This window comes from Ptychodera flava, chromosome 7 (assembly GCF_041260155.1).
Source record: "Ptychodera flava strain L36383 chromosome 7, AS_Pfla_20210202, whole genome shotgun sequence".
Classification (NCBI taxonomy): domain Eukaryota; kingdom Metazoa; phylum Hemichordata; class Enteropneusta; family Ptychoderidae; genus Ptychodera; species Ptychodera flava.
In genome coordinates this window covers 28,150,182-28,175,204 of record NC_091934.1, presented here as the reverse complement: position 1 = coordinate 28,175,204, position 25,023 = coordinate 28,150,182, and the positions used below count along the sequence as shown (strand labels likewise).

Below are 25,023 nucleotides of genomic sequence, written 5' to 3'. Positions count from 1 at the left end.
TCAGGGTCTCTAGATATTGGTTGAATATTCAATTCCCTAACTCACTCACCCACTCACTAATTCATTCTTCCGACATTCATCTATTCTTCATTCATAAACTCATTTGGTCAGTCATTTTACATCCACACCTAATTTTGAGGCTTTTTTGGGGGGAGGGGAATGGTCGGCAATGTTGGTCACCAACATCATTGCGCTTCTAAGATAAATAACTTTTGAGGAATTATAAATCAAGTTTATATCGTTTTGGGGTTTTTTTTCTGTTTTGTTTGTTGAATTGCCACACACCGTGTCAGCTTCGCGATTCAGGTAAATATACAACGATACAGCACTCAATAAATGAATAATATGGTTTCCTTTATTTGCTCCTCCATGAGTAACTACATCAATAATAATTCAATACAAGTATACAATTTTTAGGAGACGACGGGTCAGTCTCACTAAATGATGTAGCAGGGTGTCTCAGATATTTTGAAACATCTTTTGAAGGTTTTAAATACAATAGCTTTTCAATTTTTGTGTTATTATCTGTCGGGGCGAATTTGAAGGTTTTCTGAACTTTTTTTTGGTAAATTGATACCGTTGTACAATATAAAAACTTGAAAGGTTCGTTTTGAGCATTATCTTGTTTACCAAAAAAACTATCTTCTTTCAGAACTGCAAACTATATATTTCAGAAATGTCTCAACTGTGGGGGAAATAAAAAAGGTTACACTGGCAAATTGTATGTCGTTCCGAAAGATAACAAGATGTCTAAGAAAACGCTATGTATAGGTATTAAATAGTATTTCATGTAAATATGCTTCAATCATTATTCAAACGAGTCATCAGGGACCGACAGATCAAACGGGGGGGGTCTTTAACCATTGTGTACTCTGGAAGTGGCCCGACAGCTAGGTTACTTATAGAAAGCATCCCAATAACAGGGTTACTTATAGAAACACGCTGACGTTTTCGAAACTAGGGGTTTTAAAAGAGATATAAGGCTGGAACGATCTAAAACCCTCTTCGCGATCCGTTCATTTGAAGGGATTTGATTAGAGCTATATCTTGCACATCATCGACAATGTCAAAGTCATCTTTTCAAAGCATCTGAAGGTACATTATGTAGAAATTTATCGATCAAGGATCAAAAAGGAAAACGTCTAACGGGTGTTAAGCTCCTACGCAACGAATGAAGAAGGTAATATCATACAAAACGAATATCGAAAATCTGGTAATTTCTGGAATTATTGGTCACATTACACCAACAATCTCATCTGATCTAAGCAATTTGAGCAACATCATCAAAATGTTAACTAAAATAATTCTTTCAAGAGTATAAAATGGTCTAATTAGCTCCCTTTGCATATTTTTCTTGTTATGTTTCGACTTTGCACGATACTGCCTAGGACTTGTGTTCCACAGGTAGGTGCATGTATTTTGCAAGATGGGTCGGCAAAAAGCTCGCTGAGCTCAATTGTTCTTGATTCGCCATGTCACAGTGCATGAAGTACGGACATTGTTGAGATTAATTGAAAGGCATGTCTTCTGTGAAATGCCCCACCAATCAGTCTAACTGTTGCATACTTTTTGTTGCTCATGATAGTAAAACTTCTCGAAAGTTGTAAAAGATACATATTCGTCGCTAGACACGCGATAAAAGTGATAAAATTTCATATTTGTGTGTGTTGAACGTAATCCTGCACCGCGCCAACTTGCCCGTTTGCCAGTCCGTTTTACTCGGCAGATGGGAATATGGGTTTCCTGGACATTGCCAAAAAGATGGGTAAAACACAGGTTATCTGGGTCTCGTCAGCAGATTTATCAGTCTTCAGAACGGCCATTATTCTAAAAATAAAGAAAACAATTTGTCAGCAAAAAAAATGGACGCATTCAAGTATGCACATTATGCATGCATACATATCTACGTATACGTACACATACATACATACACACACACATACATACATACATACATACATACATACATACATACATACATACATACATACATACATACATACATACATACATACATACATACATGCATGCATGCATGCATGCATGCATGCATACATACATACATACATACATACATACATACATACATACATACATACATACATACATACATACATACATACATACATACATACATACATACATACATCCATATAGATCTGATCCCACTTGCATAGCAACACAGCAAAATAAAGTAGGACTCACGTGAAATTAAACGGTCATATATTTTCAGTTTCAGGTTAGCTCTTGGCATTTTGGGTGAGGCGGTAAGGAATATTTTGAGCTATATGGACTACAGGGTTCCTTAAAACGCTGAACTTACTTATTCTGCAGGTCAGTGAATGCTTCATCACCGTTTGGATGAGTCCTCAGGAACTCCTTACATTCGGAGTAAGACTTGATCAAACCTACCATACCAGCAACAGTTCTCCGATTCTTTAGCGCCAATTTAACATCTCTGAAAGAATAAGGGATGAAAAAATGACGAATTGAAAAAAATATATATAGGTGAACACTAGTCTCATTTTGTTCTGGTGTTTTTTGTCTGTATTTTCTTTTGTAGACATCTTTTCACCTGATGAATTCCTAACTTTTAAGACGAAACGTTGTGTTAAGATCATTCAGGAAACAAGTAGGAAATCTACAACCAGCAACCAGATCAGTATATGTACATATATATATATATATATATATATATATATATATATATATATATATATATATATATATATATATATATATATATATATATATATATATATATATATTAGAGCTCAGTGTGAAGTTGTAGTCTCATATACAAACTCTGGGTCTGGAACTTTTTCGTTTACCATTGGTGATAGGTATTCAGAGTGAAAAGAGACGGCAACAGAAATTCCCTTACCTCCTGGAGTCACGATAAGGGAGCTCAAGTAAGCTGAAAGTGTTCTGTGGATCGTTGAACAAGTCTTGCCACTGCTTTGGTCGAGTGACAGACATGACTTCGTACTCAAACTGAAAGGTGGAAAGGAAAGATAGACTAATGTTAGACGTTTGCCCGCTCTTGGCAAAGGACATTTTTTGCCATGTTGGAGTATAGACTAAGGGCTGAAACATTAATCTATATGTTGAATTTAGCAAAATCTTCAATGGTGTAACACTTTTGCACTGAAAGACTAATTTTACAAAATCTCGGAAATTCATTTCACTGGTACGGTACTTTCCTGACCTTTGTCAGAAAATTCGAGGCATTTGAAAATTTGCCTTTAAGGAGATACGGGTAGCAGAATACCTATATTGATATATAGGTATGTTTATTTGTTCTCAAAAAGCAAGGGCCACCGCCCATCTTTTCCATAATCTCACAAAATCAAAGGAAAATATACACGGACACGTGATAAAGAAAATAACATTACTTCAAGTCTAATTTACAGGTCAGGAACAGCTATTGCTCAGCTTTTAGGGCTTCATTCCTTCTCAACATTGCTTTATGAATGTACACAGCTAATTTGAATAAAGTAACAAAGTTCTTTGATGAAAATAGAGAGATGAGTTTTTCAATAGTCGGATTGACATTTACATAGGCAGGCAGAAACTTTTCTCGAAGTTCACTATTCCAGAATTCCTACAAAATGATACTGTTAATATCACTGCACTATTGTGTTGCCCCTACGGATCACATACCTTCCTTAGCATGGCGTTAATTTCATCCGTCTTCTCGGCATCGTCCTCAATCTCTGCCTGGGTGCCATTGTAAGTGTAGATCGCAAGAGCGCCACCAGGTTTTAACACCCTGTCCACCTCTTTATAGAACTTGTCGAGGTCAAACCAGTGCACGGCGGTGCCAACAGTTATCAGGTCCACGCTAAGGGCGTCCACAGGTATGGCTTCACAGCTTCCAACACTGACAACACAAACGTTGAAAACAGTTACAAATATATACAGTCTAAAGTCTTTGTAGTTTCTGTACATATGCGTGCGCATAAATATGCATGAATGTAAGTAGATTGGTATGTCACTTTTTAGCGGGTAACTCTAAAGATACATTCACTGTTCAAATGCTTTCACAAAAAGTGACATATAATCATTGTAGTGTTGTAATATTACAATAAAGTATATACAGTCTAAATCTAAGTAGTATATGTACATATGCGAGTGCGTACATGTGTATGAATGTAAGAATGTAAGTATGTCGGTATGTCACTTTTAAGAGGCTAACTCTTAAAGATGCATTCGCTGTACAAGTACTTTCGCAAAAAGTTATATAAAATGACTAACTGTAGTGTTGTATTAAAGTGTCAATGATAACTTAGCAAAAAGGAAAACATCGTTTTGCTACCTTTGTATCATGTTGTCAAGTATGTCTGAGTTATTGCAACAGACATGAAAGAACTGAGAAGATGGCCGCTTGGCGGCCATATTGGAACATATCACAAAACAAACTTACGTGTGTGTGCAATGCGTGCTATATTGTCCTTGTCAAAGAAATCAATGTAAGAAATCATTAATGGCTGAGTAATGGCCGAGGCCAAGAAAAGAACTCATAAACCAGCTGCGTGACGACCATCTCTGATCGTATTTAAAGAACAAAATGACCTCTATATGCGGGTCAAAGGGCAATATCACTCTGCTGATAGACCTGCATTCTACTTCTATACCATTGCAAGATTAGGTCTTCTTGTGGGGCACGAAAAAATTGCTGAATGTGTATAAAGTTCTTTATGTAATTTTTGTGGTCTGCAAAATGTTACCTGCCGAAGTATACAAAGCAGGCAACACATCTCCCTACCCTTAGAAAACACGATTTCTGGTCAATTTTTCGGGCTACAGATGGTATTTTTGCACACTAGAGTCGGCTATAAATGACAATCCTGTTTGTTAATGACACGGATTCACAGAGTATTTAAGAAAGGCGAGGTTCAGTATTCAAAACACAATGTTTTCTCTTTTCTGCCAAAATCAGTGTATGAATACTATTTCTCTCTACCTTGAATGAAATAGATACATTGTAATCAGTCAATAACACACAAGCACTGAAACCATTGCAATCAAAAATAGTTCCATGTTTCTGGAGGTTCTACATTCAAATATAAAATCGACTGGATAGGAGACTATCTGCACACGATAAAACACAGATATTTCTACTGAATGAATTACTTTCGTCCTCGATGTTACCTCCCACATCTGTCTGCCAACGTCTTTCGATGACATCGATCAGACCCAGTCTTGGTTCGATGCGCTTTAACTTCCAGCTGCATTTGTTAAAAATGGTGAAAAATGGACGGGAAAACACATACGAAGATTAAGTAGTCACAACTTTGTAGATATTTCACAATGCATCGCCAAAGTCACACGGCACATATTTCTTACAGAGAGGTGTCCTTGGATTTTGCATCATTCTGGGAACATATGCAATTTGATTGTCGTTTGGTTGTCGAGAGATAACTAGACTAAGATTGTTATGACTGTAGCAAAGTATAATGATATGCTGAGTCTCTTGAAAGTCTGCGCAGCTTTATATTTTGTGCAGTAATTTGAAAGATTGTGGTATGATTCGGCCTATGTAATGTACAGCAGCATTCAGTTTCCCATCTAAACGGGCAAAATTAGAAGATTTGGTTGAGACACAGACAACCTCTTTATTGGTCATGTGAAAACACCCGGCAAGGTGGACGGTAGGAGAGAAACCATTTGAATGGTTTTATTTTTTGAGAAAATCAAGCGATTTTGTTGCACCGTTATGATTCCCAGAAGGACATTTCCATTTAATCGTTGATGAAACTGACCTTGCACGAAAAGATCATATGAAAGACTAGACTGAAAGATTCCGTCGCGTGTGGACGCTCCGGCGCAGCCCGCACGCGACGGAATCTTTCAGTCTAATGAAAGACCTCCTGTGCATGATTCTACCCTGGTGAACACGACAAAAGTCTGGCGTCGACGCCATTTTGAAACCGCCGCAGCGCCATGACTGTTGAGGGCGTGTGTTTCTGTCGCAGTGCAATATTTAGCCATTGTTGTCGTATATCTTCTCATTTGAGTCAAACAATGGAATCTGACAAATCATTACAAATGACGGGAAAGGTCGCCCTGACCATGCACAATCGTAAAACTATACCACTTGCAGATCTCATATCATTGACGTTGTCTAAAATTATCAGGAGAAAATTTACCCCTTCACGGAACAGTAGAGCTGAAGATTTACTGGTTTTTTTCTGGGTTGGAAAAATATGCGAACCAGTATCCACGATTCAACAACAAAATTACTTCAAAACAGCGGTTCGATTTATGCAATGACAGCTGTGGTATATGGGCCAAACAAGCAAATATTTTTTAGTTCAAAGATTTTACCCCTTTCCCCTACGGAGTGCAAACGATTGCACGTTGTACATACCATATGCACTCCCATGGCTAAAGTTTAGAGCATTTTCCTTTATAATGGTATGTATCGATCTCAAGAAACTGATCTTGATAACAGTGAAAAACTCCTCTCATTTCATTTTGTTATTTAAAACATGGCCAAAAAGGGTTTCACTTGAATAAAAATCTGTAAAATTGACCAGGAACTCGATCACTGTACGTTTCGGCATTCATTACTGCCGTTACAAGAACCGACGGTATCGCTGATCTTACCTGAACTCGACGTTAGATGGCATGGTTGAGGCCTTGGCCTGTTTGATCTGGTCTGGACTGATGTCAACACCAAGTACACGTTCAGAATGGTCAGATAACATGGCGGTGCTTTGCCCCGAGCCGCAGCCAACATCAACAACGAATTTCAGATCCCCAAGCTGCGGATAGCAAAATAAAATAGATTAATAAATTGTGCTTTATCGAGGTATCAGTAATTGTTTTGGGAACGTAGCGATTGTCATTTAATATCTTGAGAATTTCTTGAGCAGACCGTATGTTGTTGTGGTTTCTGATGTTCAGTTGTTGTGTTTTGGGGATGTTGTCCTGTTTATTCAAAAATAAATTCCGTCGAGGACAGTGTGCTCACATTCGGTTTGAATTGGTAAATTCAAGAAATATTTAAACCAGAAAAACAAGAATGACAAAAGCAAATAAGGTCTGCAACTTAGGTACTGGAGGTCATCTTTAGGAACATGCATATCAACTTCTATAGCAATGGGACAAGCAGATCCTACATACATAAGCAAATGTCAACAAAAAAATTAGCCAGAGAAGCTTGACAAAAAGAAAAGGTGGGAGAGTGGGGAAAAAATAAAGAGTGGGAAAAAATGTACAAGGGATCTGGTAACAAGTCATCGTTGATGACACAGTCCCCACTTGTTAATAGGTACTTTGATAACATGTCCTCAGAGAGGATAGAGTCCTCTTCATTAATTAGGTCTGTCATAAAATACTTTGATACAGATGGTGCTCAATGGCCAAGAATGAGTTCCATGGTGATGAAAACATAAAACCAATGTAGGCCACCATCTTTAAGTTCATAAAATGAGTCAACTAGAAATTAATCAACAGGATGTTGCAAAACATTTTTGCATACAATTCTAACACTTAACAGATTATCACTGGTACCATATTTCATAAAGTTTGATGCAGTATTTACAACACTATGAGATCAACATCTGTATCAAGTTTCATCACATTTGACGTTGTATTAATTTGTGGCTATATCACCCTAATTAGGAAAGTTCATTACTTATGCAATTACAAATTAATTAAAATGACACTGATAAATGTCTTTTTCAATGTTAAAGCAATGTGAGCTTAACATAGGTTAACATCTGTATAAAGTTTCATGAATTTGATGCAGTACATATTTCTTGACATATCAGCCTACTTACGAAACTTCAATAATTGGCATGTTACTGCTACATGATGTGAGACAAATTGACGAGCACATGTATGAAATAGGTCAATGTCAACTTTGAATGATACTGGTGGAAATATGTCTGAGTTGTGGCTCTGTACATGAAAACATTGTAATAAAATGGCTGCCTAGCGACCATATTGGATCGCATCACAAAAAAAATCGACGTACATATGTATGACATAGGTCAATGTCCTTGTACCAACTTTGAATAAAATTGGTTGAAACATGTCTGAGTTGTGGCTCTGTACATGAAAAAATCGTAATAAAATGGCCGCCTGGCGGCCATATTGGATCGTATCACAAAAAAAATTGACGTGCATATCTATGACATTGGTCAATGTCCTTGTACCAACTTTGAATAAAATTGGTTAAAACATGTCTGAGTTATGGCTCTGTACATGAAAAAATCGTAATAAAATGGCCGCCTGGCGGCCATATTGGATCGTATCCCAAAAAAAATCGACGTGCATCTGTATGACATTTGAAGTAATCCTTGTACCAAGTTTGAATGAAATCGCTTCTTGCATCTCTGAGATATCTGCGTGAACGGACGGACGGACGGACGCACGCACGCACACACGCACGCACGCACGGACACGACCAAACCTATAAGTCCCCCCGGACGGTGTCCGTGGGGACTAAAAAGTAACGCTACCTCATCAATCTTCTATCCCCTACCCCCTCCTGAATATCAAATGTTCCACCCCTTACATAAGACCAGCAGGCAGGAAATGTATTTACAACCTTGGGGATGTTTTAATTAATGCTATGAGTGCTATCATTCTAATGTAAACAGCACTTAAATCAGTTACAGATAGTGAAATGTCTTCCACTGTGGGGGGGGGGGGGGATTACGACATGTGGAATTATCCTGGATCCAAATTTCTCATCAGTTCTTGTGTGTCTTACATGAAAAAGTTGCAAAAATTGGTTCGCAATGAAAAAATTTACCTCAGCTTTGTTTTCTGGATCAAATTTTACTATAAATTGATATTAAATATGTCAAAATTATGTTCACAGCCTTCAAAACTCTCTCACAACATATACTGGGTTGGTGTAGGTCATTTAAGGTCACGAAAGAAAATTACCCAAAATATAAAAATTTGGGGGGTTTCCCAACACTTTGAGCAGAAAATTTATCTAATAACATCCCTCTGGACTTTTGTACCAAATTACAAAGCTATCAGACAAGTAATTTTGAGAACAAGTTTTCTTGACCAAAAATGACAAATTTGTCTTAAAAATACAAATTTGTATATTTCAGGACAATTTCAACATATCTAACTATTGTCATCTCTGGACATCTGTACACCAAATATAAAAGCTATCTGTCCAGGGGCTTTAAAAAGAATATATCTCTCAAGATTTTTTGACCAAAAATATCAAAAATTGCCCCAAAACAGTAATATTTCCAAAACTGTCGTAATTTCAACAATTAGAAGGGTAACACCCTTGCAAACATCCAATCCAAATTTGAGAGCAATTGGGCTAGCGGTTTAAGAGAAGAAGAAATTTACTTAAAATGAGAAAAGTAACCAAAAAAATTCAACAAAAATACAAATTTAAGATATCTTCACGATATTCATTAAACTGATTTTGATCAACCTTAGGAACCTGTATACCAAATATCAAAGCTATCAGATTAGTAATTTTTCAATAAAAAAATTTTTGACCAAAAATTTGGAAAATTGCCCCAAAATTACAAATATTAAAATTTCAATTCAATTTGTATACACTTGACTGAGGTCATCCTGAGGAACATGTATACCAACTTTCAAAGCAATCAGATGAGTGGTTTCAGAGAAAAACATTTTTTGACTAAAAACTGAAAAAATTACCCTAAAAATAGAAACATGCAAATTTCATCCAAAATTTTAAACACCTACTTTAGAATGCCTAAAGGAACCTGCACACCAAGTTTCAACCCAATCTGACCAACGGTTACAGAGTTTTAGCAATTTGCAGGGTTTTTCCTTTTTTCCCCTCATTTGCATATTTTGGCACTGACATGTTCATTTGAACAAAGTCACATCTCCACCCTAGATGCACCTGTACACCAAATACTAAGACAGTAGGTGCTGCGGTTTGGCTGTTTTTGACGTGGACGGACATACATACATACGTAACATACATACATACATACATACATACATACATACAGACATGCAAATGGCATGCAAATGAACTGATTCAGCTTATACGATTACCTCACATTGGTATACCAAATGTGAGCTAAAATTAATTCCCTTGTCAAAATATTTTTTTCATACTCGTTTATTTATTCAAAGCCTTTTGGGTATGTGCACAGGGCGCAGGAGCAGATTTTCGTGACAAACTTGACACGCAAAAAGCATGCGCAGTAGTTAACTACGTACTTTTACACCGTTTTACAGTTATTTACCGTCGCCATTCTGTATACTCAGTGACTTAAAGCAAAGATTCCATGTTTTCTTGATATCATTCAGGTATAAAAAGAGCAACTTTGTCCCTTTCAGTTGGGACAGTTTCTCAAAACAGAGAATAAAAGCACAAGATCTTACTTAGTTCTATCGTGGAGCCAAAATAATATCGTTTTAGCTCCAATCCGCTTCGAATCCATGTTGTGTGACAGAGGTTATTTTCAGTGTTATGATGTACGGACAGAATGATTATCTTCGCAGGACGTGCCGAATAGACAGAGGCGTAAAAAGATACGCTTCTTTTGTTTTCACTTTATCGGTGAATATGATTGACCTTGTATTGTACTGGTCATATTATGACACTGTTTGCGTAGACTGTTGTAAGAGACTTCCCCTGTAGAGTAACGTAGCATCAAGGTAGTGTCGGTACTACGTAGATTGTAGTTGGCCTATCGAAGGGCAGATTACATTTGGTAAATGGCAGTCTGAGGATATTTTCGTCACTGAAGCTACTGATGCTGAGGCGAACAAAATTGGGTTTGGGGTCACCCACCGTGATGCATTTCCTCTCTTAGACCGGGTAATTTGGCCATCTTTGCAGTAACTGTACATACAGGAAAACCCGTGACTGCCGCTAGAGGGCGCCCCTCCAATTACCGCTTCCATTTCCCACCGACATCGATGGATCTCCTTGTGAATCATCCAGAAGTTGGAATGCATTCAAGGGCGGGCCTCTCCGGAACAATTACAGACTTTTATTGTGATAAAAGTAATAAAATTTACAAGGAAAATAAACTCAATATACACTTTTGATGGGTCGTGTCCCTTTGGGACGGGATACAGTGAGGGATCGATATGCTTTTACAGGTTACTAGTGTCAACGCTGATATTTAAATGCTCCTTCGAGTCTACGAGGCCGATACTTGAATAAATTCAATGGTTACTCTTACTCATCTTATAACAAAACCATATGATGTCTCTTTAAACTAAGAGGCAAAAGATGAATGTTGTCCAGCCGCATAACGAGAAAGGTACCAGGATGTAGGGGGTCACGCTTGGGTAAGGAAAGTGGCCAATCGATTGGCCCGGATAGATTCAGTAAAACTAGGCCTTCGGACTATCGTATTTTACAACCTGTTTATGACACTGCAGACAATGTGGAAAAATAATCACACCATCCCTTCGTCGTCAATTTGCTTTACGGGAACTTTTGTCAAAACTTGGTACTTTTACAATCACTGGTATATAGTAGTTTCTTCCCTCAGTAAGTTTATTTCCTTCGTACTGGAAAATAGTCTTTTTGTCAGCAAAATCACCTTAAATCGACTAGCTAACATTGTTCTTGCTTGTTTTCAAAGTACGGTTATGAACAAAGTTAAAACACAAGTCAGTACGACCAAGTGGATAGAAAGATTTCATGTCGTAGACCTAAAAAAATTATTTCCATTGACCTTCAAAATTACAGACGATACTGCCCTGCAAAGCTTTCAGTACAAGATTCTTACACGTACAATAGCTACCAATAATTTTTTAAAAATAAGAAATGTAATCACAAATGACAATTAATGTACTTTTTGTAATAAATGGGTGGAAGACATAGTCCATCTTTTTTTGAGTGCAAATATATTCTTCAATTTTGGAGTGATGGAGAATCGCTTTTGCTGAAAAATTGTAATATTCCAATAACACTGATTCCAGAAATGTTATCTTGGGAATTATAACGAAAGATGGTACATTCACTGTTAATGTTTTAGTAATTTAGGGTAAGAAATACATATATGATTGCAGAAGATTGCACAGAATACCAAAGATTCAACAATTTACAATATGGGTACAAGAAAGAATCACAGTAGAAAAACATAAACATAAATTAAGTTTCTTTGAAAAAGATGACACAGATTCAAAATGGTCAAAATTAAGTCTATTTTGCCAATAGAATTTTGAGATTTTAAACCGAAGCACTGTCCTGCTTTTTTGTTTTTTCTTTGTTTGGTTTTTCTTTTCTGTATTTTTTTTGGTTTTGTTTTGTCTTCTTTTTCTGAAAGCCAATAAAAAAAAACCAAAAAAAAACATTGTTCTTGCTTATGTTGCAGAAAAAGGGGTCGCCTGAAGACATGGAATCGATAGCAATGAAAGTGACAGGAGCAAAATTGAAAATAAGAGCTCTTTCTTCTTCGTCTGTTCGTAATTTGGCAAATTTACTGGCCTCTAGACTGAAAGAGCCGTCGCTCGAGAACGCTCTCTCCGTGCCCCAACTCTTACTGAGCGCCCTCGAGCGACGGATCTTCCAGACTAACTGGTCTCAAAAGCAAGCTACTTCCGCGTGATCGCGAGACAAATTCCGAACGAGGTGTTTACACAAAGGCACAGACCCTCGATGTGTCGAGAAGAGTCGACATGTTGAGGACATGTTAGCCAGCTGATAATGGTCTCATTACCAACGATTGATAATAATATGCACCGATTCAGCTTACAAAGTGCATTGCTGTGTCCGTATATGCTATTTCTGAATGCCAGAAGATACACGTAACGTCTGATCAGACTGTTTTTCTTTTTCTGAATACAATGTGAAACGTTCCGCATTTTAATCTCTTTCAGTTAATAAAATTCCACTATCCCGTATTCAGTTTTCTTCTGTTATAGACAGACTATAGTTAAACGTTGCGTCATCGCTTGACCTTCGGTGTCGGTGAAGACAGTGCATATGTGAGTTGAATGGAATTTTCTACTCTCGGCATGATGGATTGGCAGATATTAGCCGAGTAGAGTCGTGTCTTGCTATGCCTCTGAACCCGATCATGTCAGGGAGAAAATATCTGACCTTCTTTGTCAACTGAACAAGGAGGTGCTATCAGTCTCCATCGAGATTCAGTTCAGAGAGTTCACTCGAGTGGCTAGGCGTTTCTCGAGAGTCTATGCTAGGCGTCAGCGGCTCATCGGGTTCTTTTCTTGAGTGGGTGGGCACACTCAATAGCACTGATTCTCCGTCACACTGGCAAAACACAAATCAGGCCAGTGGCGAATCTCTTCTGATGGCCTTGCCTTGCCATGCTTCAAGTTACTAATGGTGTGGAAGCAATAACTGAATTGGTTAAAGGGGCAGTTTTCAATCCCTGGTTCTCGAATTGGTGGTAATTGACATTGGCTGTTTGCCTGATTTTAGCCCTTCGTTGTCCTTTAAAAGTTGGGCACAGTTAGTCGATTTGCTGAGAGATAAAGCTGATAAAGAACACATCCCCTTAAAAAGTCAGAAATTTCCTCTGAGACGCAACCTTCCTGCCCGCCCATGACTATAAAATAGGTTCACAAGAGTGTTACTTTCATAGAGTTTTATTCGAGTAGAGTCTATGAAAACACAATCACTATCGCCAAACTTCCATATAAATTTTTATGGCATATTGATCAGATATGTCCATTGTGGTTTGTCTCACATGCCCATGTCGTGCGGTCTGAAGGATTCGATGGTATCTAGTTAATGACGTAGAGGGCAGCATTGTCATCATTTCACTGAAAGTGAACCGGAACTACTTTCAACTTCATGATTTATTTAACAGGGATCACATTGCATATTTTAGATACAAAATCGGGTTTTAAAAATATTTAGCATCAAAAATATACACCACATAAAACCGATTTAAATGTATCAGTGCGCCGTTCGATGATGAAAAATCGTTCTATTTTGACGGATTTTCGTGTAATAATAAAATAGAGTATATTCCCGCCATTTTCAAATAAACCTAAAAATCTTGACTGACAAATATGTAGGAGCATGGAACTACTTTTGGCAGTTCCATGGTAGAAGAGGCACGTAATAAAAACATAAGCGCCAAACCAAGCGACTATGTACCCTCGAGGCAGAACACTACATACCCGACGTCAGGCGAGCAAACAGTATCTACCCTCGGGCGCATAGTCACTTGTTTGAGCTATAATATCATTTATTGCAAAATAAATTAACGCACAATAATGGCTTTGAAAATATATTCATATTACTAATGACTGCCCTGGCAGCCATCTTGAATTATATGGCGCGAAACAAATGACATGTACCATGGCATATTGCTGTTTGGCAAGTTTGAATAAAATCTGCTTGATAAATAACAGTTCATGACTTTGAGCATGGAATATACAATAACAAAAAGGCCGCTTAGTGGCGATATTATCGTGTATAAACTCGCACTATGTTACTGTAAGACCGCGTTCAAAAAAAATGGTGAGGGGAGCTGGAGGAATCGCGACTGAAATCTTATTTTTTTATGATCCCCCCTCAATACCCTAAAAAATTTTCAAGTCCCCCCCCCATACCCTCAAAAATTTTCAAGTCCCCCCCCCAAATTACCATATAGCCGCATATTTATTAGGAATGCACGCAGAGTAAAAACAAACATGTAATGTGTCGTTCTGCACGCAGATGTTCAACACTACCTCTTATCAGCAGGTTGTAGAGCCATATACCTAGGGCAAGTTCTTAAATTGATTCATTTTTAAATGCATCAGTGGACTTTTTGGATTTCTAAGTCTAAGCCAACTTGAGTTTATCCAACTCAGACCAGTTCAATGGCACCAGCTGAAAAGCCAACAAAATGACAATCATGAGAGAGTATGAAAATTAAATTGTGTATTCCTAGCTACGTTTAACAAAATTGTGAAAAAAATGAGCACAGTGACCTACCCAATTATTTTTTCAAAAGTACAAGACATATATAACTTATGGTAGATGCCACTTATAAATGTTTTACAAAATTGACAATACTAGAAGGTTAAAATATTCCATGAAATTAATGTTTTAATCTCAGAAATTTTGGGTGTAATAATGGCAAATTTGATAAAAAATAAATGATTCCATTTAGTCACACATTTTTCCATTTAAATTAGAGTGTTTACTCTTCAAAGTTTTACTTTTGTGTTATTGGTACAATGAGATGTGAAAATTTTTGTTCAATTTATACAATTGCGTTCTTGTTCTACTCCCTACAGCATGTTGAGCTGTCCAATATTCAGCTTGCCAACACAGCCTATGTGTACCGTGCATTTGTATCATTCAAATATCACCAATATTTAGACAAACGGGCTTTGTTGACAAAGTGAATATTGTGTTTTTAAGCATGCTGTAGAGAGACACCAAGAAACTGTATTTGATACATTGCATAGAAACATTGAAAAATTATCAATAGTTGCAGCTCCTGCCCCATTACAAGGCCAACTTGTTTTATAAAACTTTAATGGCATTCATACATTTTCAGATTTTTTCAAGATTAAAGACATAAAATGTGACAAAACGGTTCTAGATTTTGTTTAATTATTACTAACATTAGAACCATTGGACGACATCAAAATGTTGGGAGTCAAAATATTTTCAGGTCCCCCCCCCCCCTAGAGGCAGAGCAAAACTTTCAAGTCCTCCCCTCGACTACTCCAAAACTTTTCGAATCCCCCCTTGAATTCCTCCAGCCCCTCCCCCCTCATCATTTTTTAACCGCGGCCTAAGCCATGGAAATCGTGTCTATGCATGCAACCTTATGAATTTTGATTGGTACTGCCTATTGTTCAAATCACGGTCCCTCGGAGGGACTGTGTTCAAATGCAAGTAAAACATCTGCCTTGTAAAAACCTGTTTGACAGAAATACAATGTTAGGGAAAAGTTTGGAACATAATTTTTATTGATATTTTTGCACTTTAAATGTTTCAATGAAGAAAATGGTTTACAACGACTTTTGTTTCCTATGCACGTATTTTAATTGTCCCCAGTCTCGTAGAAAGGAGGGTTACTTAACCCTCTAAGTGCTGTAATTTTTCCCACCACAATTTTAGAGCAACATTTTACAATTTTTACGAATTTTTCTCTATTGTTTTCTATAATTTTGGAGCAAATAGACATCACATTTCAATGGCTACAGTTTTTTATCAAAACTGGCAAAAGTCTTGGGAAAAAAATTAACTGAGGTATATTTTGTAAAGGTGACAAAAATTGACCTTGGCGCTAAAAGGGTTAATACCTTTGTCGTGGAGACTGGAGGAGGCTTAGAGCTTTCATCGATGAAAGCATGAACGCTATGAACTGGGCGACATCTTTTTACGTCACACACGACAGAAACTCCGCTATTGGAAATTAGTGATAAGCAATTAGTGAAGAAATGCAGGGATACAAACGCAGTACTATACAATAGTCATGGAGGAACACTTTCATTGTTCCTCAAAATCGACACTGCGATTGTGACCTTTCTTCATTTGGTTAAAACAAAGAGCCGGAAAAGACTTCCGCTCTGTTTTCACTATTTCACACTTTCACCCAGCGAGTTACTCAACCACCGTGGATTTGTCCATAAATGTGTTGACAGACAAGCTGTGACGTGCAAGCTTCAGGTTAAGACGACATGAGGGTCGTCAATGACAAGAATGTCTCACGACCAGACCGACGTAATTCACCCCCGCCGCCACCCCCCCCCCAAAAAAACATTTTTTTTCAGTCGAACAAAAATTTATGGTGTTAAAACGACTGCCTTGACTTACACGCACACACGTTCCTACACAGTCCGAATTCTGTTCGAGTCAAAACAAAGGAATATCGAAACTACACTTTCATCACTTTGAAACTAAACTCTTACAGAACTCACTTTTTAGGGCTTTGGAAGAGTTTGGTAAACTTGAACGTCTCGTTAGAAAACACAAATTGATATTCCGACAGCTGATGCATTTTGCGTCAGTTCTCGCTCTCACAAAACTTTACATGTCTTTCCTGCAACTCCAATTTCTTCGTCTCAATGCAGTCTCACTGTGTTTTCGGTGAACGTAAATACCGTACGTCTTGCACTTCACAAGTATCTACATCAAAGATAAAATCATTTGCAATTCATTTGGTCGCTCCCAAGCCCTGTAGTTCTTCAATTCTTCCAATAGTGGGACGCGACTAGTTTAGGAAAATATGAAAATCCCTATGTGGTTTTGACAAATGCAAAACGAAATGAGCTCTTCCAACCCCCTCCCCCTCCCTCCCCCCTCCCAATTGCGCAGGCAGCGAGCTAGCTTTATCATCAACTGACGTCCCTTTGTGAGTAGACTGGGGACGCTCTCTACGCTCAGGCTCCTGCGGAGGAGCTTAGAGAGCGCCCTCGTGCGACGGATCTTTCAGTATACGTGTACCATGGAGGTAGAAAGAAAGAGTTCTTTCTTCATCTTCCACATCCATAGTTGTACGGTGCAGCTGCTGTATCATTTAAAAAATGCAATTCCCTATTCAGAGAGAAAGACTGTCTCTGGCTTCTATACACAATCACTCAGATGACAGTACAGTGCTGTTACACCCTCGTCTAACACACGTTGGCACACTATGGCAGAAAGGCGAAATGATGGGTCAGACATGAGGACGCGCCTTCAGACAATTTGAGGGACCCAGACATATTCTGATATTTTTGATCTGTATGCTTGTTTCTTACACTTGCTTATTGTACTCTGAAAAGCACATTTATGCCACTCAACGTTCACTGTAGACTGAAAGATCAGTCGCTCGAGGGCGCTCTCTACGCTCCCCAACTTTTGTGCATTGCGATTGCCCGCTCCCGACAGTTGAATTTTCAAGTCATCAGTATCAAATGCAGCTACATATGCTTGGCTCCAAGGAGCCATTTTCTGCTATACCGGTCAACCCCTATAACCATTGAGGAAGCAATATTCTACCAGGAAGCAACGGGGTTACACTCACATTGTGGCAATGAAATTAATTACTGTCAAGCCCCGGAGGACACTATGCAAGCAGAACGAAAATATTGAAAAGTACAATTGACCCTCTGAGGAAAACATTTCACCCTAGACTGTAGTGTTTTTGTTCCATTACATAATGAATACATTATTCGCTGAAAATTGTATTTCTTGTTTGTCTCCGCAGACATATATTTATGCAAAATAAGTAGGGATTATTGAACTTCGCTGAAAATCGCTCTCCACATTCCTTTGCTCGTCTTGGCCAGAAAAAAAATCAAAGGAACGATATTTTTGGTCTAACAATACTGAAATCGGCGTCGCCCCACTTAATTTTGTATCAGATTTAAGGTGCATTTGAATTGGAGCCATCAACATTCCATCAATTGAGTCTTTCCACAACCTCCTAACATTTTCGGCTAACCCACGGTCACTATGCGCATTGCTCAGAGTGGCTGACGGCAAACGTACGGTGTTCGACCATTCACACTCGCAAAAATAGCTCCTACGCGACTGCGACCTGTTAATGACACCGAACTACCAAGCTGTGAATAGGTGCAGTTGCGTAACATCTTGTTTGGGATTGTTCCATGACGTTGCGTAACACGTCGTGTATGCTTGCGTGGCAACACACCAAGGTCACGATAGTGAGTGAGGCATTTTATTTTACTGTAAATGTAGGCGAGATAAAGCAATTTATCCCATGTAAAAGGAAATTGAAACACTCGAGTTATGCGGATAATGTCGTAGGTTATAAATGTAATATTTTGGTAGCCTGCAAGGTGTGTGCAATAACTAACGGCGTACTCAATGCAGCGTATTTCAGTCAATATACCGGTACCTGGCACAGAATTCAGAACAACTCTTATTTTTATACTTCCTGTCACGTTCAACAACAACTGCGCTAGCGTTCAAAACAAGACGCGTACAGGCGCACATTTGTGAGAAGGGCCAACACAAATCATTGTCTTACGGTGCGTCCATGCTCATACCCAGTGTGAAATAATTGAGTCTACGGGCACTACCAGCAGGCGTGTTGGGAAACAGTGTTAATTTAGTTACAAACCGGTCTCTATCGTAGGACGGTAAGGGTATTTTCATATTCTCAACGCAGAACTTGCTTCTGTTCTGCCTCAATGGCTAAAGGCAGCCGACAAAAGGTTTCTAGACGTTTCGGCACCAAGATGTTTCGGCACCACTCTAGCCCACCTGGGGGAACTAGTGGTACAGCGTAATGTTACAAATCTAAGCACTAAAAATATAAGTATAGTGTCGATTCATGTACATGCTTTGTGAGAACATGGTAAGAAACCGTAAGGAAAACTCTTTATATCATTTTCAAATCTGTGACACACGTTTATCGACGGGTCAGTCAATTACTAATTGTTTTGAAAAAAAAATCGAAACGGATGCCGAAACGTCTTTGGTTGCGGTGCCGAAACGACTTGGGCCGAAACGGCCAGTTACCCCGACCACAGAGCTACCAAAAGATGCCCCGACAAAGCAATGTCTGGTCGACCATGAAGATAGAGCTCACTGAACACAAGGAGTCACGCAAGAATCGATAACACATTACTTTCGAAACTCTACAGGCTTATTATCACCGAAGATATTGTTGACAATGTTCAAGCGAGGTTGTGACATATTTTTGGCCACCTGGAGGTAAAAAAAATGTAAGCATTACATTGCCTGCGTCTCAGAAATGTTGGTCTCCAAGTTCAAATACGGTCACGAAACCATTGACCTTGGATAAACAAAACCATGGAAACTGCCTTCACTGTATTTGGTTTTTTTCCAACAGTCGCAGCAAAAAAGTTGTGTACGCATAGCTGTTTTACATAATAGTGTGTGGTTCTGACGCTTTTAGAACAAAGTTTAACAATATTTCCCCACGGTCCTCTCTCTACTATAACATTCTCCCGATATCGCCCTGCCACACTGCTTTCCCGTGGCCATTGACAAACTGCCCAGCCGAGAACAAACGGAACGGGGCATTTTAACGTATCATTGAGGAGTTATATAGAATTCGCCCACCCAGTGGTGTGTAAAGCGCGTCCGTCCATTCCCCTCCCTACTGATAAGAAAAACATTGTCCCTGGCCACGCATAGTCTTCTTTACCAACGGTTTGTGCCCCGGTGCGTTCTTCCATCTCTATCGATTTTCAGATTTCCCGTCCAGAACAAACGACGTGCCACGAAGCATGGAGGTAGGAAGAGAGCAACCGTAGGCTGAGACTAGTTCAAAAAAAGCTTGCGTTCAACTACGTAGTTGCTCAATAAACCCTACGTTCTATATTGAGGTGGGATTATTCTAAATAAATAACGGCAAGCTCAAGTCAGCGCAGTCCAGGGTATAAATGACGGCCCCATCGCATCTCTCAGCCACCCCCAAAAAAAATAGTACAGTAGTGAGATAGCCCCGTTGCAGTATACACTCGATAAGGACTATGACGTATTTGGAATCGAGTAAGGGTCTGGCATAGTTGAGAAGCACTCACCTTCTCGCCACCGAACTTCACAATCTTCTTGACGAGCTCCTCCGGGTACGTGGGCCGAAACTTTTTGTACGCCACAGTAAGGTCGGACCCGCTGAAGAAATTGCTGAAAGCTCCGTCCATAGCCATTTCGTATTGCGTTGTTGCAGGTTGTCAACTCCGAGTTCAGAGATGCAATGATGCGTACGCTTAGACGTCTGCGTGAGAGATAAACCGCGCCTGCGCAATGTAGCGAAAGTCGATTAATTCGTGTGCGCTGCGCAGCGACACCAAGGCAACACTCTACGCTCAGCTTGATCACGGGTCCCATAATTATAATTCACCGAGGTGGCCATAATAACAATGGATTGATGGGATAGAATTTGCAAGTGTGCAAATCAATCAATCAGTAAATTTTACATAGCGCAAAAGCGGTGTTTTGCTCAGTCTGTGACGCTCAAATGCCAACCCACACTGTGTGCTCTGGAAAATATGTGCATTTTCAGTTTTCTTTTGAAATTTTCCAAGTTTAAGGATTCTCTGATGTCGATCGGTCGTGCGTTCCATTGTTCAGGTGCAGTTCATGAAAATGCACGGCCACCTTACTGACCATTGGTGATGATTTGAAGGTGATGACAAAGAAAACACAATTGGAAATTTCAGGTAATTGGGTGGTGAAGTGAGGTCGTTGTAACCTGCAAATGTACGCTCATCTGCTTTTCTTTTTAAGTTTCACACTTGTTCAACTTTTATGAGTAATTTGTAATATTGCAACATTCAGCTATATGAAACCTAACGCTTTTGAGAAATTTGAAAAATATGAAGATCCAATTATCCCAAATTAGTTCCAATTGTGTTGACAACAAAATACAATACTTTCAGCCCCATCTCCCACCCCAGGAAAGTTTAACCTTTGCCACCGTTGGAGAATAAATATTAACTTTTATTATTTCATGTAATCTGTGCATACCATACTGTACCGTGTAATGGGTCATTGACCTTTATCGTGTTACAACTTTTATATTCAAGTTTGACACTTATCCTCATGCATATTTTCACACCTTTGTATGTGCAGCTTTTCTTTATGCGTTCATTTAGTTTAATAATTTCTGTAGTGTCTATTTTTACAGACATTCATTATAGTTTGTCAGAACTTTATCAAAATTTAAATCGAGATCAAGTAATGGATTAGATTTCAATACAGGATTACGCGCGTTTTGTACGACCTTTGACCGTTATCATGATGTATATATAGAACCATAGAGGTGCAAATTGATTGCTCCTCCGTGTATAGAGTTGAGTTGTTTGTGTGGAGTTGCATCGCACAGTGGCGACTTCGCTCCATTGTCATATACCCGAGCCACGCTGAGCTAGCTTGTCTGTGTGTCCCTGCCTCCTCCTCCGCTGCCATTTTTTTCTTCGCCCCAGTTTTGTATAGGAAAACAATGTTCAATGTTTGCACCCATGGACAAGCATGCGTAGTGCACCTTTTGGGTGAAATTCCAAAATAAGAATTTCTCGTACACAAATGCCCTCTTAACATTTGCGGGAGAAATACATTCGCATCAATAGTCAAACATGTACAAATGCACAGATATATCTAGTTTTGTATGGGGCAAAAACATTGTTCATAGTTTGTAGCATAGACTACCATATACAGTAAAAGGACACTTTTACGTGAAATTGAGTGATCAAATGTCAGTGTAATAGACAAGCTTGTAATGCCGCTGTGAGGGGTGAACTAGGACAATTCCCACTTCTACTTGAGATCAAACTTAATATTGTTAAACACTGGCTTCATATTGTACAACTGCCACATTGTAATCTTGCTAAAGAAGCTTTCCTGGAGCAAATGGTAAACAACACTAACAATAGATCCTGGTTTACCTGTTTAAGTGCTTTAATTAAAGACAATGGAATGGACTTTCTCCTTGATAAAGCTCCATCACTTAAACACCACAAAGTTATAACTGGATTAATGAAAACAAATTTAACAAACAATTATGAAGTCTTTTTGAAAAATTTGATCACTGATGAAAAAAGTAAACTAAAAATGTATGCCCAAATAAAATGTAATTTTAGATTAGAACCCTACTTAACACAGTTACAAGGTGAGAAAAGAAAATTACTCACCAAACTTCGCATTAGCAATCATGATCGAGCAATTGAAAAAGGGAGACACACTGTTCCAAAAACCCCAATTACTAAAAGATACCGCAATCAGTGTAACACCAACAGTATTGAAGATGAAACACACTTTTTATTAGTTTGTCAGAAATACAAAGTCCAAAGAAAGAAATTTTTCAGTAAAATCAATTTCCCAGAATCAGCTTATTTCTCTGCTAAAAAACGAGAGTTATCTTTTAATAAACAACTTGCAGATTATATTTTACTTTATATAAACAAAGAAATACCTAGTTATATTTATTATTATTATACTGTAATACTTTATCTTTATTGAAGAAAATTTGAACTTATTTTTGTATCACACTTTTAATATCACAAATGTGATGTAAATCCTATATTTACAAGCAAGCAATAAAATTATTATTATTATTATTATTATTATTATTATTATTATTATTATTACAAGTTTAGGGGCTATAAGTATTATATAGAAATCTAATAATAGTTCATTGAGGCTGTGTGGGAATTCTGATAAAGAGGTGTTGTATATTTTAATTTTGTCAATAGGGGTGACTTCCCATTGATGTACGTGCAGCGCAGTTTTCTTCCATCAAAAGTCACGACTATGAAAAAGATTTCCAATATAAATTAACTCTCTCTCTCTCTCTCTCTCTCTCTCTCTCTCTCTCTCTCTCTCTCTCTCTCTCTCTCTCTCTCTCTCTCTCTCTCTCTCTCTCCTATGAAAAAGATTTCCAATATAAATTAACTGTCTGTCTGTCTGTCTGTCTCTCTCTGTCTCTCTCTGTCTCTCTCTCTGCAGTGAAATTGCTATGCTGCGACCACCGAACGAATATTTTCCATACATTAGGGGTATTATTAAAAGTTCATTATATAAATCTAACCAGTGTAGTCTGGCACACAGGTTATTGTAACGTTGCTTGGATAGTCGTTGGAGGCGGGCGGCCGCAGGTCGCCGTTTACTTAGGTCTTTTTTTCCAAGTAAACGGCGACCTGCGGCCACCCGCCTCCACGACTATCCAAGCAACGTTACCTGCGGTCTGGCAGAGACCCTGCGATTCGCGTTCTTCTCTGTTGGAACACGCGCGCGCCCTTCAGAGGCGCGACGCGATTCCCAGAGCATGCGCAATTGAGAGTGCGTGCGCGTGACAATAGAATGTCTCGTGCTATCGTGTCGTTAGCTTTAAAAATGATGGAATGTCAACAGAAACTGGAATTACTGCAGAGAATACTTTTCAGGATATCACATGTGAGTGTCTAAGGTACCAAGTAGGACGTTTAGGAAATCCTTTCAGAAACTTCACGCCGCCTGTGGCCAATTTGTGGAGTATAGGCTTACGTAACTGCACGTAAACAGTATTTCTACTGTACATACTGCCGGAACATATGCGATGGAAATGTTTGCGTTTCACGTCGTTCAATTATTCAGAGGGAAATGCCGCACTCTACTCCAATCTTTGAAAAAAAACAGGGTGACAGACTTTGGAATGCTAACTCTTGTATAACAATGACGTAATTTAATGGGAAGACATTTGTATTCGAGCACGGCTACAGTACAGTTTTTGATTCGAGAACTCTCACCATGTCGGATTCACTGAAACAGTCAGTTGTATGCTCAACAATCCAGAGGGTGAGTCGAACTTTTCCTATGTGCATGTAGAACTTGTGCAAAAATAAGCGAATCCACAGGCCTTTGGCGAATCAATAAATGCGTTTTTAACCAAGCTGAAAGCTGGAAAGATTAATTATTTTGTAGCACGTCAGTAGTTTGATATGACTAACGCCATTCACAATAATACTGGCTATTCCATTGAGCATCGTGCTACAGGTCAAAATCTTATTCCCCAGGTTGATATACATACGTAGAGATTTTTATAGAAACTATTCTATAGCTATTTACATTTCTTTTTACTTTTTGCGGTTTTGCGGTTTCCTGTTTTTTGTTAGCCGATTAGCCGGCACACCCGAAACGACTAGTCTTTGCGGTTTTCTATAATTTGGAGTTGGCACGCACCAAAACGATTAGTCTATCGCGCTAGTATTTCTGGGCACGTTTAGTCTCACTGTTTACCTCGGTTGGTTAGCAACCGCAGTTTAATTAACAGCCGATTCTTTATATTTAGGGTAAATTGTTGCAATAAGTGTTTCCTACGACGTTCGCACAAGTGAGAGCCCTATACTATGTCAAGTAGGGAAGTATTAACGTGATATCTTGTAATACTGTTCCCCCCTAATGTCTTGGCCTGCTGGGTTTTTAAAAAGTGTTTAAAGGTATACAGGCACCATGTTCAAATTAAGCCGTTGCAACCATGGAAAGGGATCTAGCTAGTCATAGAGTTTATGGGGTCACGCCAGGTCACACTAAAATAATGCACCACTACATGGTCATAATTTTACTATAGTTAAACAATCAGAAATAATTTGTCTTCATTATTCTTCCTGGAATGAGACAAAGAAATTATAAATTGTCAATCCAAAAATAAATAAGTA

At 38.6% G+C, this 25,023-nt stretch overlaps 1 protein-coding gene across 1 annotated transcript; it reads right to left on the bottom strand.

Annotated features, from left to right (window-relative positions):
- Nucleotides 1–337: 337 nt before the first annotated feature.
- LOC139137174 (putative methyltransferase DDB_G0268948) lies at nt 338–20,629 on the bottom strand. Its single transcript, XM_070705151.1, has 6 exons — nt 20,413–20,629; nt 6,613–6,770; nt 3,664–3,883; nt 2,885–2,994; nt 2,324–2,458; nt 338–1,827 (listed from the first exon to the last, which is right to left on the bottom strand). Exons 1-6 carry the CDS (start codon nt 20,536–20,538, stop codon nt 1,716–1,718), a joined length of 861 nt encoding a protein of 286 aa, XP_070561252.1. The 5' UTR covers nt 20,539–20,629; the 3' UTR covers nt 338–1,715.
- Nucleotides 20,630–25,023: the final 4,394 nt, after the last annotated feature.